The following is a 15,191-nucleotide window of genomic DNA, read 5'->3' on the forward strand; positions in this document are numbered from 1 at the left end:
CAACGAGGGAGGAGCAGTATTAGGCATGTCCAGCCCGGCGTGTCAATGGTATCATTCCCAATAGACCTCACAGTGAAACTTCGGACAGATCGACGGACGACAGCGATATGATTAAATTCCGTTGTTTGCATAAAAAAAAAGATAAGAAATAAGTAAAGGGGGTAAACAAAGGTATTAGTGCTTAATTTTACTCACCTCGTATTGGTGTGCAGGTACTCTGAACTGAGCTCAATCCAGGGTTAGGTATCTGCTAATTTTTAATTTTGTCGCCGTAATGAAAGGCGCCTCTCGTCCTTTTGTTTGTCCTTTCCTGAATAGATAAAAAAGATCAATAATATATACTTCGGAATATAATTATAAAACGAAAACTTTAAACTTAGACGTACTTACCTACTCATTGGGAGGAACCTACAGATGCGGCCTTCAATATTCCGGCACATAATATAGTAACCTGAAATAAAAAGGAAGACCAAAATTTGAGTTATCGTGATCATCTTTAATCATCAATTTTTTTCTGTTTTTCTCATTAACTGCATCCAATAAGTAGACTTATATTTCAATAACGAGAATTAATATGTATGATTTCCCTTGAATTTTTGCTATTTTACTCGTATGTTCAGTTTTTTTTTTTTTTTGAATGATTTCATGTATATCAAAATGGAAATTAATAAACATGTATCTTTTTGAATTGAAAATGGTGCCAATGTCTTCGGCTTAAAGCCCTATTAAAAAGGTGGTGGGAATGAGGTAAACAAGGTGAGTAAAGGGTCAAACCTGGGACACGGAAACAAGAAGTGTCATGGCGAGAGGTGATCTCGGTGGGTGGGCTAAATCTCCTGGTTGGTCAGCCGCCAGGAGAGCTGTTTCAGGAGGTTACACTAGTCCAAGGTGAGTTCAGCTGTTAAGTTCTAGTTGATGGTAAGCATTTTTTTTGACATATTTCAGGTTTCCATTTACCTTTCCCTTTCTTAGTAAAAGACCGGTATGATTTTTTTTCTCTTTTGTCAACCGAAACGTCTGCGAGTGGCAAGAACCACCCCTCATCCGGCGAGCCATAGCCGCGCAAAACGCCAGCATACCGGCAACGCCATTCAAAAAGACAAATCTAGCGATTTTTCGTTCACTTTAGAACATCGGTTGCTACAGTACGCAGGCCTTTATATTTTCATCATGCGCCCAACTTTAAAGGCCTCGGCACATACGGTCCGTTGAGTCACGCGTTACGCGTAAAAAACAACAACCACAACTCTGTGCCAGAACTAAAAAGTTTTTACAATTTTTACCACTTTTACACATTTTGCCATGGTTTAATAAGAAAGGTTAGCCAAAGCTTTATGTCAATTTAAATTTTTTCATTCGAGTATGCCTAAAACTTCAAAACAATATAAACAAACTGTGTATGTGTGTGTGGTGTTTGAATAATATGCCAAACAATTTTAAAAACATTCGAATTCAATGATTTTTAAAATTGTTTTTAGACCATTTGTATGGAAGAAATTGGTGAGATTTGCATTGAAACAATCAGTTTATCATATTCACAACTCGATTATGTGGAGAAAACTTAACTCTTCATTCATTTTTCGCGTTCTTTATAAAATACTCAAAAGATGAATTGTAAACAAACCAACTTGTTGCTTTTATTTTGAAGTTTTAGGATTTCAAGAAAAACAAGGGTTCTATTGTTGCAGGCCATATGCTAGCGGTGAACAACAACAATAAGTTGATTGGTAGCGTAAAAGGGGGTGAGATTTGTCAGCAGTCAAAATAATTAATAATTTTCAATTCTCCTTTTATTGGCCAGGTAGTATTCCGTCAAATTATGAAACAAATTTGACTGAAAATGTCAACAAAAGTTGAACATTCTAAAAATTCTGTGCTTTATTAAATTGCTTTGTGGTGGCGTGTTCAGAAATGTGCATATGGTCAGATAGGTATCGCTACGTTGAAAAATGACAACAGTCAGAGTTGCATAAAAAGTAGTAGGAAGCATGGTAAATTTACTATGCAGTACTAGTAAGAAGCGTTCCACGTGCCAGGGATGGTGTGAATGCGCTATGATCATAAGAGAAATCAAATTTACATTTAAATTGGTGTTTTTTGTTTGGAAAACAATTAAATAAAATTATCAAAGCCACAGGATATGATGATGTAAGGTTCGCATGATGGTGAGAACAAAATAGTCTGGTGATTATATTTGAATGTTGGACTGCAGGTGGGGTGGTCGTTACATTTTTCAAGATTGAATGGATGACCAGCTGATAAGGTATTCACAATAAGGTGTAATCACTTCCGAGTGAATAGATGGAAAATTGACAGTTTATAACAACAAAAGAAGAAAATTGAAAATGGTCATGAAAAATGGAGTTTCGTGGAAAATTAGCATCTGGCGGGAGTTGTGTATTTGATGGGCTATATAAGGCTGTGCGCCAAGGAAAACCCATAGTTATTTTAAAGACGTTACCGTGGTGGTTCTAAAGCCCAGAGAGTATTTAAACAAATTTAATTAAAATTGTATTCGTTACGTTTATTTCGATCTATTGTGAGTAGAATTAGTGGTGATGAGTGGATAAACATGGTAAATTGTGATGTCTACGTGTTTTTAATAGATAATTTCTGGCCGTACACTGGTCGTCCGAGGATTCCACGGCAGGCTGGACTTATTCATTGTACACAACGGCGAGATATACAAAGTTTTCCTGGTGGCGGATTGGCGAAAAATAAATCAGCGGTGTTGGTGTCCAGCAAGAATTCCTTGAGTGCGTGGAAAGACTTTGGTGGATGAAACGGCAACTTTCCTTGAACGTGAAGCCAAATACATTGATCGATATAGAGCCGGACTGGGCCGGTTATTACCCGTAATTTGGTGCGTCTTCGTTTCATCCCAAACCGCTGCTGTGGCACATAATTCCAAGAATTAATCTTTATGATAATTGTGGCGTTTAAAATTTCGCCTGTTAAACACGTATGGTGTGATCTGTAAGAAACAAGATAATAAGCCAATCAATTGTTTGAACGTAAAATACCAGGTAAAAGGTGTCTTACCGTTGTGTTGTCTTTATGTGTTTGGTATGCATTTTTGTATGTGCCTTATTTTGTGCATTTTGTTAAGTTTCAACGTAACGTCCGCAAAAGGAGTTAACACGCAGTAGAGGCTGCTGATATCTGAAAAGAAAGTGAATAGGAACTTAGTTAATCAGAGAGTCCTGAAAATCATAAAATTCGATATAATTTTTATAAATTACATTTTTTTTCTCTTTCTATTTAAATTTGCCTAGCTTTGTAAGTAAATTGTCACATTGTAAGGGAAAAATACCCGGAGGTTTTGACAAAAGGCTAAGTGTTTTCAATAGGATTATCTAGTATCCTTGTTAATTTGATTTTTGGTGCCCACAGGTTTTGGCGGCAAAATACCCAGTTAAGAGAGCTCTTTTAGGTGGTTGAGTAAAGGTCAAAAGGGCGCGACATTGAGCGCGAAAAGACAAGGTGAATAGATTAATGCTTTTGTCCACTGACGATTGAAGCCATTAATATTAGTAAGAGAATCCAGGTATTATTCTTGAATTTCAATTATTGACATTTTTTCTATTGTATAAGTTGTCAAGTTTTAAGAGATTCATCCGTATAAATAATTAATTATAATTAAATAAATTAATATGTTTTAATGTTCGTATGATCATAATTAATATGTTGTGTTGATTTTTGTAACCTGGGGGGAATTTGCAATGAAGTGAGTGTGTGAGACAAATGTGTGGTGCACGGGGGTCCAGAGAAAAGTAAGTTATGGAGGTACTGGATCCAGGAAGGGTGGGCAAGTACGGGATCCTTCCACCAAGATCCCTGCATGACGTTTCCCTTTGCTGTGTTGTTGAAATATAGTGAAAGTAGGCAATAGAATACACCCTCAATTCAATGTTAGTGTGTTGGGTTCGATTGGCGGGTTGAGTACCCTAGCCCTGGGAGTCTCTATGGTCGGGAGGACAGCCTAATCGAAAACCGAGGTCGCACACATAACACTATAGATTTTTTTCATTTAAATCTACCTCTTTACTTATACCATGCATTTTGCGTTCCCGTACACAAAATTTATATTAAAATCGTTTAGGACTTTTACAACTTTTACGACTTTTACCACTTTATAAAATACGGGAACATGCCACACATGAAAAGAAGTGTAAGTGATGCCAAGTTTATTATTGAAGTTTTCATGTGGTTGTTGTAATGCGACACTCAACGGACCGTATGGGCCAAATACAGACGTCGCGTTAAACTGAAAAAGGATCCATCGTTTGAGTAAAGTTTTGTGTCACTTCTGAAATCAAAAGTGATGCCAAGTTTCAATTTTTCTGTATTCTTCTACCAGAAATGCCACAAAAGTTTACTCAAACGTTGGATATGTTTTCAGCTTTGCAACAACCACATGAAAAATTCAAGAACGAACTTGGCATCACTTGACCGTATGTGCCGGGGTCATTACTAATGGGTACTTCACACGGTATGTTTTTTACATATGAGTTGTCACTTCTCCCATACAAAATGTATATGCAAAGTGACAACTCAAATGTAAAAACATACCGTGTAAAGTATCCATAAAACATTGAATGTGTTTACGGCTTCAGTTATTCTGAGTTTTTATTGGTGACTTTTACATTACAAAAAAGTTGTTTTGTTGTAGCAATTCGCCGATGTATCTACCTTGGTAATGTTGCCATGTCGCCCTAAAAACTTACTAGGCGTTTACCCCAGACAATTTGTCTTCAAATACAACTCTGATTTACTAACACATACATATATTTGTCAACTGTCCATCATTTTTTCACAGACAGACAAAAATGACATTTTTGTAGAAATAAGTGAGATAATAATTGAAATATGTTGAAAACAAAAGAAAATTAACAACAACAAAATTGAACAAATTTGAACGGAAAACAAGAAGAAATCGAAGAATTTCATTCATAATTTTACCATTGTTTTTGCAATTGTCTGGACGCCTACGTCACACAGGAAAGTTTTGGGTTTTTGACAATCAATAAATGTACTCAACTGTCCTGTCATGTGTAAACGCATGGTGAAGGAGCTCCTTCATCTCCTCTCTCTCAAGGTAAATTCTGGTATGTTCCAGTATTGCAAGAATCTACTAATTGTTACTATTTTTTTTCGATAACATAAAGGAAAAAATGTTATCGAAGTAAAAAATAGTATCTTCTTGCAGGTTGTGGAACAGAGCATTCATATAAGGTATATGCATGAATTACAACAACTAACAAATTTACAAAAACAACACTGTTGTTATTGAAAATTAATTGTCAAAGAAAATAGAATAATAGGGTCGTTCCAAAAATCTTTTTAGGAAAAACAGAAATACATTTTGAAAATCCTCTAAAATAGAACAAATTTGAATCGTCACCTGGCTTTCTTGCCTTGCTTCATTTCTGACACAATAGGTCTGTTCGATAATTTCGCAAGTAAAAAGTAACTTGTAAGTTCTTGCAAGTACTTGCCACTACTTCTCATTTAAAATTGTACAAACTTTTATGTTATCGAACAGACCTAATAAAAATAAAAGAATTAAAGGCCTGCGTACATAAGCTGCTCTGCCTGATTGCCTTGCTTTCCTGCTTCATTTTTGACATAATAAAAATAAAAGAATAAAGAAGGCCGAGGAAATTTCGAACTGGGTTGCCCTTTTCTTTTTTATTCTTTTATCAGAAGTAAGCAAGGTAAGCAGGCAAGGCAGCTTATGTACGCAGGCCTTAAGAAAAAATGTTATGGCAGCAAAAGCTAGTATCTTCTTGCAGGTTCTGGAACAGAGCATTTGAGTAAAGTTTTGTGCCATTTCTGTTAGATGAATAAAGAACAAAGTGCTGCCAATTTTCAATTTTTCTTTATTCTTCTACCAGAAATGACACGAAACTTTACTCAAACGTTGGATGTGTTTAGGGCTTTAAGGCCTGCGTACATAAGCTGCTTTGCCTGATTGCCTTGCTTACCTGCTTCATTTCTGACGTAATAAAAATAATAGAATAAAGACGAAATTTCGAACTGGGTTGCCATCAGTTGGAAATTGGGTCGGCCTTCTTTGTTCTTTTATTTTTTTATTGAAGCAGCAAAGCAAGGCAATCAGGCAAAGCAGCTTATGTACGCAGGCCTTAAAGGCCTTAAAGGCCTGCGTACATAAGCTGCTTTGCCTGATTGCCTTGCTTACCTGCTTCATTTCTGACGTAATAATAATAATAGAATAAAGACGAAATTTCGAACTGGGTTGCCATCAGTTGGAAATTTGGTCGGCCTTCTTTGTTCTTTTATTTTTTTATTGAAGCAGCAAAGCAAGGCAATCAGGCAAAGCAGCTTATGTACGCAGGCCTTAAAGCCCTAAACACATCCAACGTTTGAGTAAAGTTTCGTGTCATTTCTGGTAGAAGAATAAAGAAAAATTGAAAATTGGCAGCACTTTGTTCTTTATTCATCTAACAGAAATGGCACAAAACTTTACTCAAATGCTCTGTTCCAGAACCTGCAAGAAGATACTAGCTTTTGCTGCCATAACATTTTTTCTTTTATGTTATCGGAAAAAATAGTAAAAATTAGTAGATTCTTGCAGTTCTGGAACAGACCAAATCGTTGGATGTTGGACGCATAATTTCATGAATTTGTCATTGAAATTACTGTAGTGTGGACCCGGACTAAGATTTGTCCAAAAGTAATTGGTAACCACAGCCAACAATAATTTGGTACAACCTCCTCTCTCTGCTCGAGAAAGAAGAAGAACAAACTTCCATAATATTTTAGTTATTAAAAAGTAATATTGATAAAATAAATTAATGCTATAATCTAAGAAATCATTCCAAGTCAAGATGGCTCATACGTGGGTCCCCAAAACAAATGTGAATTGTGAAAAATGAAATATATAAATTCCTTAGCGCAACGTCAACAACAACAAACTTTGTATTGTCAAGAAGAAAATAAAATTTACAGCAAGCAAAAATGCAAAATGTTTTGGGAGAGTTGTAAAAAACAGGAAGTGATGCTATAGAGATAACAATAGAAACTAAATATTGGTGACTTCATTGAACAATCAAGAATAGAATGAATTTTATTAAAATTAAAGGAATGGGCGTTTATTAGCAGCAAGTGAAAACTTACTGAAGAAATCACGTCATTACTTTCGTCGACAACGTTTGTTTGTGAAAAGGCAAGGAGAGACTGTAATCTTTTCAAGAGTGTTTGAGTGTGTGTGATCGTGTGATAACTCCATTTGTTTGCTGTGTGAAGAAAAATATTGCAAAATAAAGAAGCCAGAAAATGTAAGACGCTCATCATAAAAACGAAACAAAATTATCTCGAAAAGTTAAATTCTGCATTTACAAATGATAAAATTGAAAGAAAGAAAACGTTTTATGCATTTGTTGTTTTGACTTCATTGAAATATTGCAATTGTGAAACATTACCTGCCTCACATAAGTAATTGATTTTTGGTCACGTATCATCGCACCAAACCAGTATGATGACCATTGACGAGGAACAGCAGGCTTTATTGAATCGTGCAGCCGAAGAGCGGGAATTGATTTTCAATCGATACAGTTTGGGATTGGATCCCAGCAATCAGGTGGATCCTTGGGAAAATCCCACTTATGAAATATATCACATAACTGATAAGTAAGTACGATATGTTTGTTTTTATATATATATTCGCAAAAACAATTCTCGTGCGTTGAACGTGTATGGGAATGGCAAATATCAACCAACAAGCCAGGCAATCAGGAATACATTTGTCTTGTCGTTTGGTCAACACACTTTTGTTAGTTGAAAAAGAAAAGAGATCCATCTTTCTTTTTATTGAGGGCAAACAATTTCTATTTTTAAAGAAACTTTTGACCAATTACTTAAAGCTTGCGACACTTTTGATAAAAATAAAAATATGTTCATACGTCGGAAATTACATTCATTTTCTGCAATTTAAAGATACCGATAGTAGAATATGAAGTCGAACAATCAGTTACAATGTTATTATTTAGATTTTCCGTGGAACAAACTTCAAAAAATCCTTAAATATTTTCTCTTTGGACGGAATTTTAAACATCCTATGGACAGGGTCTAACATTTCTTTTGCCTCAAAACTTTTAGCTAAATGAGTTTCAAGGCTTATCCCTGAACTTCGACGTACATTTCCCGGACAAAAGTTATATATCGTTGGAATCACAATAAAAAGATAAAAATATGGACTTTCACGTAAGGTGCAACTAAAGAAAGGAAAGCTAAACCGTTTCCGATGTATAGTATATTACAGTCGACATATATATTACAAGTAAAAATGTGGATTACAATAATACAATTTAATAAAAAATACAAATATCCCCAATTTTCTTCATTTATAAAATAGATATGGATTTATGCATGACTCCCGCCTCCCAGATACACGTGATGCCCACGAAGTGCAAAAAACCAAAATTGAACTTGAACGTGATAAGAAATGGGTAAAAATGCTGGACAAATGGAATCCGCATCATGAGAAACTACGCAAGCGTGTTTTTAAAGGTATTCCAGATCGTATGCGCTGGCCTGCATGGAAAAAATTGTTGAATGTCGAAGAAACAATGTCAGCAAATGATGGAGTCTACACAAAAATGTTGGAATTATCCCGCAAATACTCCACAGAAGTCAGACAAATCGATTCGGATGTTAATCGACAGTTCCGTGATAATTTAGCCTTTCGTGAACGCTACAGTGTTAAGCAAGTTTCGCTGTTTAATGTTCTAAATGCTTACAGCATTTACAATCCTGAACTGGGATATTGTCAAGGTATGGCATGTGTGGCTGGGGTTCTGTTGCTGTACATGCAAGAAGAAGAAGCATTTTGGGCTCTGAATGCCCTGATTGTAAACGAAAAATATGCCATGCATGGTCTGTTCATTGAGGGTTTTCCCAAGTTGACACGCTTTTTGGAACATCATGATCGGATAATGTTGAAAATAATGCCAAAATTGCACAAACACTTTATGAAACACAACGTCGATGCAATACTCTATTCAATCAAATGGTTTTTTGTCGTATTCGTAGAACGGGTAAGTCCCTATCTTCAATTCTTTTTACAAAAATCGTTTATTAGAATCTCGCTTCCTGTTTTAGATACCATTTAGTTTAAGTTTACGTGTCTGGGACATTTTTCTTTTGGAGGGTGATCGTGTTATAACAGCAATGGCTATTACAATACTATACCTGCACAAAAATGAATTGTTGCGTCTTAAAGATATGGACTCAATATTGGAATATCTACAAGTCAAACTACACAAGAATTTCGGTTACAACGATGACTTTGCCATAGAGGCCTTAGAACGAGTGATGAAAAAACTAAAAGAGCATAAACTCGATGTTCCTCCGCCAGCCAAAGTGTCAGAATTCCCAACAAAACCATTGGGACAGTTTGTGGAAGCTGATATTGAAAAGAAAATTGGACGTCGTCGATCAGAATACACTGATACCGAAAAGCAGGTCATAAATGATGTGATTTTGAGGTAGTAATTATTTTTAGAGAAAAAAGACATAATCAAAATAAATAAATTGTTTTCTTTTATATCAATTCAACAGACAAGAGCAAAATGCCATCGAAGTACAATCCACCGTATCGTATGAAACATCGGAATGTGCCACAGGTAAGTTATTGTATTCACAATAAATGCGACAACGTTAATTATGGATGAAAGTAATTACAAAGCTTTCGTCCGATTTTTAAATAACTCATCTAGCATATTATACTAACAAAACTCACTTACATATATTGCACTTAATTATTAATCCATACAATGTAGATCATCCGAATTGTACATACAATGTAGATCTTTCTGAACATTCTTTACGTGTGTAACAATTCCCCTAATTTATAATCTTCTCAATTATTCTAAGTAGTCGTGTTATATACGTAATTTTGCAGTTATTTGGCATGGAAAACATATAATTAATATGGAAATAACACAAAAACATATTTTGATCTGATTTCCTTGTTTGTTATTAAAAATATACTCAAGTGTTTTAATTTTTTTTTTTAAACTAGCATTTTTTATTTAATTTAAATAAAAGATGAGAAAATACATATCCGTGGACATTGAATAAAACGCAGGGATTATATATGTATATTAAATATGTTATTATGTGGTTGGTAATAAAACTGTATCTATAAGTTTTTTTTTTGTCTGTCTGAAAGAGAAGTAGTTTTAAATGACTCTACCAACTAATAATATCTATAATGGTGACGGTTCCTTTGAAATTACATATGTATGTCTTATCCCTATAAAATGATATGTGGTGATCTTTTAAAGTGAAATTCACATTTGCAGCACTGCACACATACAATGTAGAAAAAACAAACAAACGCTTTAACTCCATTCACATTCGTTGCTGTAGATAAAATAACTTCATATTCATTGCATAACCATACCCTTTGTCAGGTTTTAGGTTTAGGACATAGCAACTTATGATTTTTAACCCTTTTTCTAAAATACTATTTTTGTTCTGTTTTTTTTTTCTTCTTCTGATGTATTTCCTTGAAATATTCTTGGCCTGTCTGTCCCCATACCATGTATGCGCCCTATTGTAGGCGATGCATATTCCATGAAAACGTATCAAAGTATCACTAGTTTAGCCACATCACCAGCTATTAGCAGTAATTCATTATATAGTAATGGATTTTTTGTTACAACAACACCACCTCCACCATCTAAGACAACGACAACAACAACAAGAACACACATCAGCAATTACAATATAAATTCATCATCCACATCGACAACAACTGGAACAACGATTACCACAAATAATTCGGATACAACAACAGCTCTAACTGTGGAAAATGTCAAGAGCACAACGATTGCTCCAAATAGTTACCAAATGCCGAATGGCGATCATCATTCCATTGTTTACCACAATCACAATAAGAGTTATGGCAACGACAACGAACTCACAGATCACAATGATATTAATATTCTAATTACAAATTACGATCAAAAACTTTTGAAAGTTCACGTTGGCGATCAGGATGATGATGACGACGACGACGAACTGAGCGTAGAAAATACTCGCCTTTAAAATTATATTACAAATACTTCGTTTAAACATTGCAAACCTTACTTTTAGCCAAGATTGTTAGTAGAAATTAAATTGTATAATCTTAATCTAGCTTCTTCTTCTTCGTCGAAATTGTCAATTGTCGAAAGAGAAAGAAAAACACTGTTTTTGTTATTTGCTTTTCCTCCTCTCAACAAACAGCAAATTTAAGAATCTTTTCTTATTAGCCACATATCTAAATTTAAATAATCTATCTATCTGTATTTCATTGACATTTACAAATAGTAAATAATCTTTATTATTGATTAATACGAGTCAACATTTTCCAAATACACTACTTTTGCATGCAAAATTGTTGTTTCGTTTTCTCTGTATTTCGTAATTCAAATAGAGTTATTTTTCTTTAAAATTAAGTATTTTTGAAGACTGCTTTACCGCCAATTTGAATTGTTATGAAGTAGTGTATTTTGATTTGATTACCAAGAAACATGTTGTCCATTAACCTACCTACATTCCTAAACATATAGAGAATATTATGTAAAACCTAATCTGCCTGTTATTACAGTAACAATTCCGCATAATGTTATCTCTCTTGCTTACTTATCTCCACTTTGTGTGTATAGTTATGAATTAAAAGTTATTATTTTTCTTATTTATTTAATAAATTTTTACCAAAACAAAAAACACACTACATGAGGTTTTATTGTTATCTATTTTTGGAATGATGTTGCCAGGAAAACGTTGCCGTCGTAGCCATGCAATGAATATTGACTTGAAGAGTAACGTTTCTAAGTGTTAGAATTTGAATATTATTGCATGTTCTTTTTTCTTGTTTATTCTTTTTAAACCAAATTTCCAAAACAAAAAGTATTTGACCTTTACGATACTGCTAGTAGCAGGCTAACACTTACTCACACAGTCTCTCGTTCGATGCGTCACCTGTGAACACTAACACCCACAACAAAGCAATTGTAATATTACTTGCCATGCAATAATTGGAGTTTACCTTTGAATAATATTGGCTCTTCTATATTTTTATGCTAAAACAAATTTAAACCTAAATTTGAACCAAATTGGATGATCTCGGCCATAATGAAATATCTCTATACTACTTACCAATCCACGAAAACAAACAATCAAAAAATATAAATAAAAAATATAATAGTTACATTAACTGTGCCCGAGGATAATCATTCAATAAGAAGTTCGCTTGCAGGTACATCAATGGCCTCACACGGTTCATCGGAAACATTTTCGTTGGAGGACAACAAGTAAGTTTTGTGGAGAGAAAAGGTGGAATAATGTCACATGTCATGTTGTAATTCTCTTTGTGTTTTAGCATTCACCTAAAGACTGCAAATGCTCTACAGAATACACCGCAGCGTGAAATGTTGATGGGCACCTGACGATTGCCCCCAACGCCGCCAATACACAACCCAGTGAAACAGTGTTTTTCATTTCCTCCTCCAATGGAAACATGTAAAATAGTGGACCTAAGGTTAACAGCAGCAACGGCTACAACGGGGGAAACGTCTTCAGTGAATAATTTACACATCTCACAATCTACTCCTAAGCATGATGTTGATTTAATGGTTGAGGATGCCACACCCACAACACCAACGTCTGCAACCTTAGTAGCAACATCGCCATCTATAAAATCATCACCGGTGCAAACACCAACTCCCACATCCCAGTTATCCACTTTTGCTATTGGTTAAAAATAAACAAATTCTTTTATTGTTTTACAGTGGTAGCTTATCAACGAATTTTCCTTTAGAATAACAAAACATGAACTAAACACGTCCTCTACATAATTTTTGTAAAAAATTCTAGCAAAACATCTCCATTTATATTTTCGGCCTTCATGTATGTATGTATTGTATATATAGGCAACAATAACAATTTCGAAAAAAACGATACACAGATTATTGTCATCCATTGTCAAATACATTAAAAAGATCCAACCAACCGAGCATCATGTATATATGTTTCTGTATATATGCGCGTTAAAAATGTACGTACATAGTAGGTATATGTAGAGTAATATTATTTAAGGTTGCCTTTAAAATTCTAACAATTCGCACTATTTCTGTTAAATTATTTCTATTTTTAGCATCTTTTTTCTAATCTTAATGAAACCTTTTTATACAACTACCCAAGACTCGCACAGAGTAATATTTAAATGTCCATTTCATTATTTAAGTTTGAGTTGTTCTCTTTTGAATTACATTTCTGACAAAGCATTTATGTTTTATATCTATATATATGTAAGAGAAGTATTGTTAATATTATTACACGAATATACCAATTTAAATGACGTGATGGCATTTCCATTTATTTAGAACATTTGAAAATTAACAACATATTATGGCAATCGAAAATCAATAAGTTGGCGCCTCAGACACACCTTCTGTAACTTGAAGATATATATGTATGTATGTACTACTGTGTATTTATGATGTAAAAACTGATATTTATTCTACACTGAATCAATCCCCAGAACTTCCGACCTCTGCGAACGAGAAATTGTTAAGTTTGTGGATGGATAGTGGAAGGTACAAAACCGGCAAATTATTATTATACATTTATCCTGTTGCGTCCAATGAATTTACGTATATATCATAAACAATTGTATAACTTCGAAGAAAAAGGGAATATACATATACTATAATATAATATATATTTAAACAAACGAGATGATAATAAACAACAAATATATATATATTAATGCAAAACAATAATTCACTTCTTTTCATTTTTCTTGCTTTTGGCGCTATTTTCAATAAGGGTACCCAAGTCCTTTAACGAAACCTCTCCGGAACCACGTGGTAGAGGAGTGGGTTGGTTTGGTCCAGGTTTCCAACCCACAAAGTAGATTATTTGAAACGTGGCCGGTATGCCCTTGTCGTTTCCGTACATTTCCTTGTAAACTGCGCTGGCTGCCAACATTGTATCTCTATTCAAGTTTAAGGGTCTGTTGAAGGCCGCATTGTTTTCTGCCATTCCCTTGAGATCATTCATAAGCTCAAACATGGTTGGATAACCAATAACAATCTCATCTGTGTCAATTGTAAGCATTGTAAAGCCAGCACGATTCAACAGAGATCCAATATCTCGAATCTAAATTAAATTGGTCTTTAATATACAACAACTAATAACATTTTGTAAGTATTACCTGAGTAAATGGCGAGATGTGTGGCGCTATTCCACCCTTTCTTTCCAATTCAGCCAGTTGCAGTGACGACCTCAGCTCGTACAGTGTATCTCCGCCAAACATCGATGCAATAAATACGCCATCTTCTTTTAGACTTCGAATAACTTTACCAAAACATCCTGGCAAATCATTGACCCAGTGCAGGCTCAAGGAGGAAAGTATCAAATCTAAGGAGTTTTCTGGAAACTGGTAAACATATTATCTAATGTTTTTTAATAGAGCTGAAAACAAGCCTTACTTACATCCCACTGTTCTTCGTCAATTTCTCTTTTGGAGATTTGCAATCCTGGTGTGCCTGTCGCTTGTGATAGCATGGTTGGACTGATATCACATAGAGTTAAATGTTTTACACTCTCTGCCAGAATATGGCGGGATAAAAATCCCCGATTGCATCCCAAGTCCGCAGCAGCTTCGAACTCCCTTTTGATGTCAAAAACTCTGTCTGCCAAACGATAGCCAATCTCTTCTTTGAGGTAGTCATACAGCTCAACATCCGGACTAAAATGAAATCCTTTCATTTGCACGACAGTTTTTTTTTTTTACAATCATATTAATATTATGTTTACCTCAAAGCTGCCCGTTCCTTTTGTAATCGCTTAGCATTTCTATCAAAAATCTTCTGAAATGAAGGTTGATTTGAAAACGCATGGCTCTGTATCCCCCACGAGATATGTGCACTTGCAATTTTACTTGTGCATTCTAAAAGTTTGCAACATTTTAACTGTATTTTAAAACTTTTTTGCAAAAAACCCAACATTATATCAGTCCACTTTCCACTTGCACTTCTCTCTAACCTTACGTCTCTCTAGTGGGGTATAGCGGATGGGGGGAATGTCAAATCAATGTTTAGAAGGAGAATGAAAAGAGAATGTGAAATTTACGAATAAGTGGATGGAAGAAGGTAAAAATTAAAGGGGAGGAA

The 15,191-nt window shown here is 34.7% G+C and overlaps 3 protein-coding genes and 1 long non-coding RNA gene across 8 annotated transcripts; 2 read left to right on the plus strand and 2 right to left on the minus strand.

Moving 5' to 3' along the window:
* Positions 1 to 1,680: 1,680 nt before the first annotated feature.
* On the plus strand, positions 1,681 to 3,679 carry LOC141387636 (uncharacterized). 2 transcript variants are annotated; one of them, XR_012408592.1, is made up of 3 exons: positions 2,131 to 2,153; positions 2,302 to 2,539; positions 2,607 to 3,679. It is a non-coding gene; the product is annotated as an uncharacterized lncRNA (long non-coding RNA). The 2 variants fall into 2 exon arrangements; XR_012408591.1 differs by having other exon boundaries at positions 1,681 to 2,539.
* On the minus strand, positions 2,504 to 3,179 carry LOC141387635 (uncharacterized). The gene is made up of 2 exons (XM_073957583.1): positions 3,043 to 3,179; positions 2,504 to 2,974 (listed from the first exon to the last, which is right to left on the minus strand). The coding sequence occupies exons 1-2, from the start codon at positions 3,072 to 3,074 to the stop codon at positions 2,662 to 2,664; spliced, it is 345 nt and encodes a 114-aa protein (XP_073813684.1). The 5' UTR covers positions 3,075 to 3,179; the 3' UTR covers positions 2,504 to 2,661.
* A 3,003-nt stretch (positions 3,680 to 6,682) lies between the features above and the next one.
* Positions 6,683 to 13,793, plus strand: RN-tre (Related to the N terminus of tre oncogene). 3 transcript variants are annotated; one of them, XM_073992635.1, is made up of 6 exons: positions 6,690 to 7,653; positions 8,378 to 9,059; positions 9,124 to 9,509; positions 9,583 to 9,647; positions 12,221 to 12,326; positions 12,395 to 13,793. In XM_073992635.1, the coding sequence occupies exons 1-6, from the start codon at positions 7,499 to 7,501 to the stop codon at positions 12,459 to 12,461; spliced, it is 1,461 nt and encodes a 486-aa protein (XP_073848736.1). In that variant the 5' UTR covers positions 6,690 to 7,498; the 3' UTR covers positions 12,462 to 13,793. The 3 variants fall into 3 exon arrangements, with proteins under 3 accessions (XP_073848735.1, XP_073848736.1, XP_073848737.1); XM_073992636.1 differs by having other exon boundaries at positions 12,272 to 12,326; XM_073992634.1 differs by lacking the exons at positions 12,221 to 12,326; positions 12,395 to 13,793 and adding an exon at positions 10,589 to 11,739 and having other exon boundaries at positions 6,683 to 7,653.
* Positions 13,717 to 15,087, minus strand: LOC141406708 (arginine-hydroxylase NDUFAF5, mitochondrial). Of its 2 annotated transcripts, none has more exons than XM_073992638.1 (4): positions 14,836 to 15,087; positions 14,508 to 14,767; positions 14,231 to 14,448; positions 13,717 to 14,175 (listed from the first exon to the last, which is right to left on the minus strand). In XM_073992638.1, exons 1-4 carry the CDS (start codon positions 15,024 to 15,026, stop codon positions 13,798 to 13,800), a joined length of 1,047 nt encoding a protein of 348 aa, XP_073848739.1. In that variant the 5' UTR covers positions 15,027 to 15,087; the 3' UTR covers positions 13,717 to 13,797. The 2 variants fall into 2 exon arrangements, with proteins under 2 accessions (XP_073848739.1, XP_073848738.1); XM_073992637.1 differs by having other exon boundaries at positions 14,231 to 14,455; positions 14,512 to 14,767; positions 14,836 to 15,086.
* Positions 15,088 to 15,191: the final 104 nt, after the last annotated feature.

This window comes from Musca autumnalis, unplaced genomic scaffold (assembly GCF_047663935.1).
Source record: "Musca autumnalis isolate F117 unplaced genomic scaffold, ASM4766393v1 scaffold_5, whole genome shotgun sequence".
Classification (NCBI taxonomy): domain Eukaryota; kingdom Metazoa; phylum Arthropoda; class Insecta; order Diptera; family Muscidae; genus Musca; species Musca autumnalis.

Excerpts from the sequence above, each read along its gene's own strand:
- LOC141387635 (XM_073957583.1), bottom strand. The coding sequence starts at position 3,074 with ATGCATACCAAACACATAAAGACAACACAACG. Across the intron at positions 2,975-3,042 it reads CACATAAAGACAACACAACG|ATCACACCATACGTGTTTAA; the intron begins GTAAGACACCTT and ends TGTTTCTTACAG.
- RN-tre (XM_073992634.1), top strand. The coding sequence starts at position 7,499 with ATGATGACCATTGACGAGGAACAGCAGGCTTTATTGAATCGTGCAGCC. Across the intron at positions 7,654-8,377 it reads ATATATCACATAACTGATAA|ATATGGATTTATGCATGACT; the intron begins GTAAGTACGATA and ends TTTATAAAATAG. Across the intron at positions 9,648-10,588 it reads AACATCGGAATGTGCCACAG|GCGATGCATATTCCATGAAA; the intron begins GTAAGTTATTGT and ends GCCCTATTGTAG.
- LOC141406708 (XM_073992637.1), bottom strand. The coding sequence starts at position 15,026 with ATGTTGGGTTTTTTGCAAAAAAGTTTTAAAATACAGTTAAAATGTTGC. Across the intron at positions 14,768-14,835 it reads AAGGAACGGGCAGCTTTGAG|TCCGGATGTTGAGCTGTATG; the intron begins GTAAACATAATA and ends ATTTCATTTTAG. Across the intron at positions 14,456-14,511 it reads TTGACGAAGAACAGTGGGAT|TTTCCAGAAAACTCCTTAGA; the intron begins GTAAGTAAGGCT and ends TATGTTTACCAG.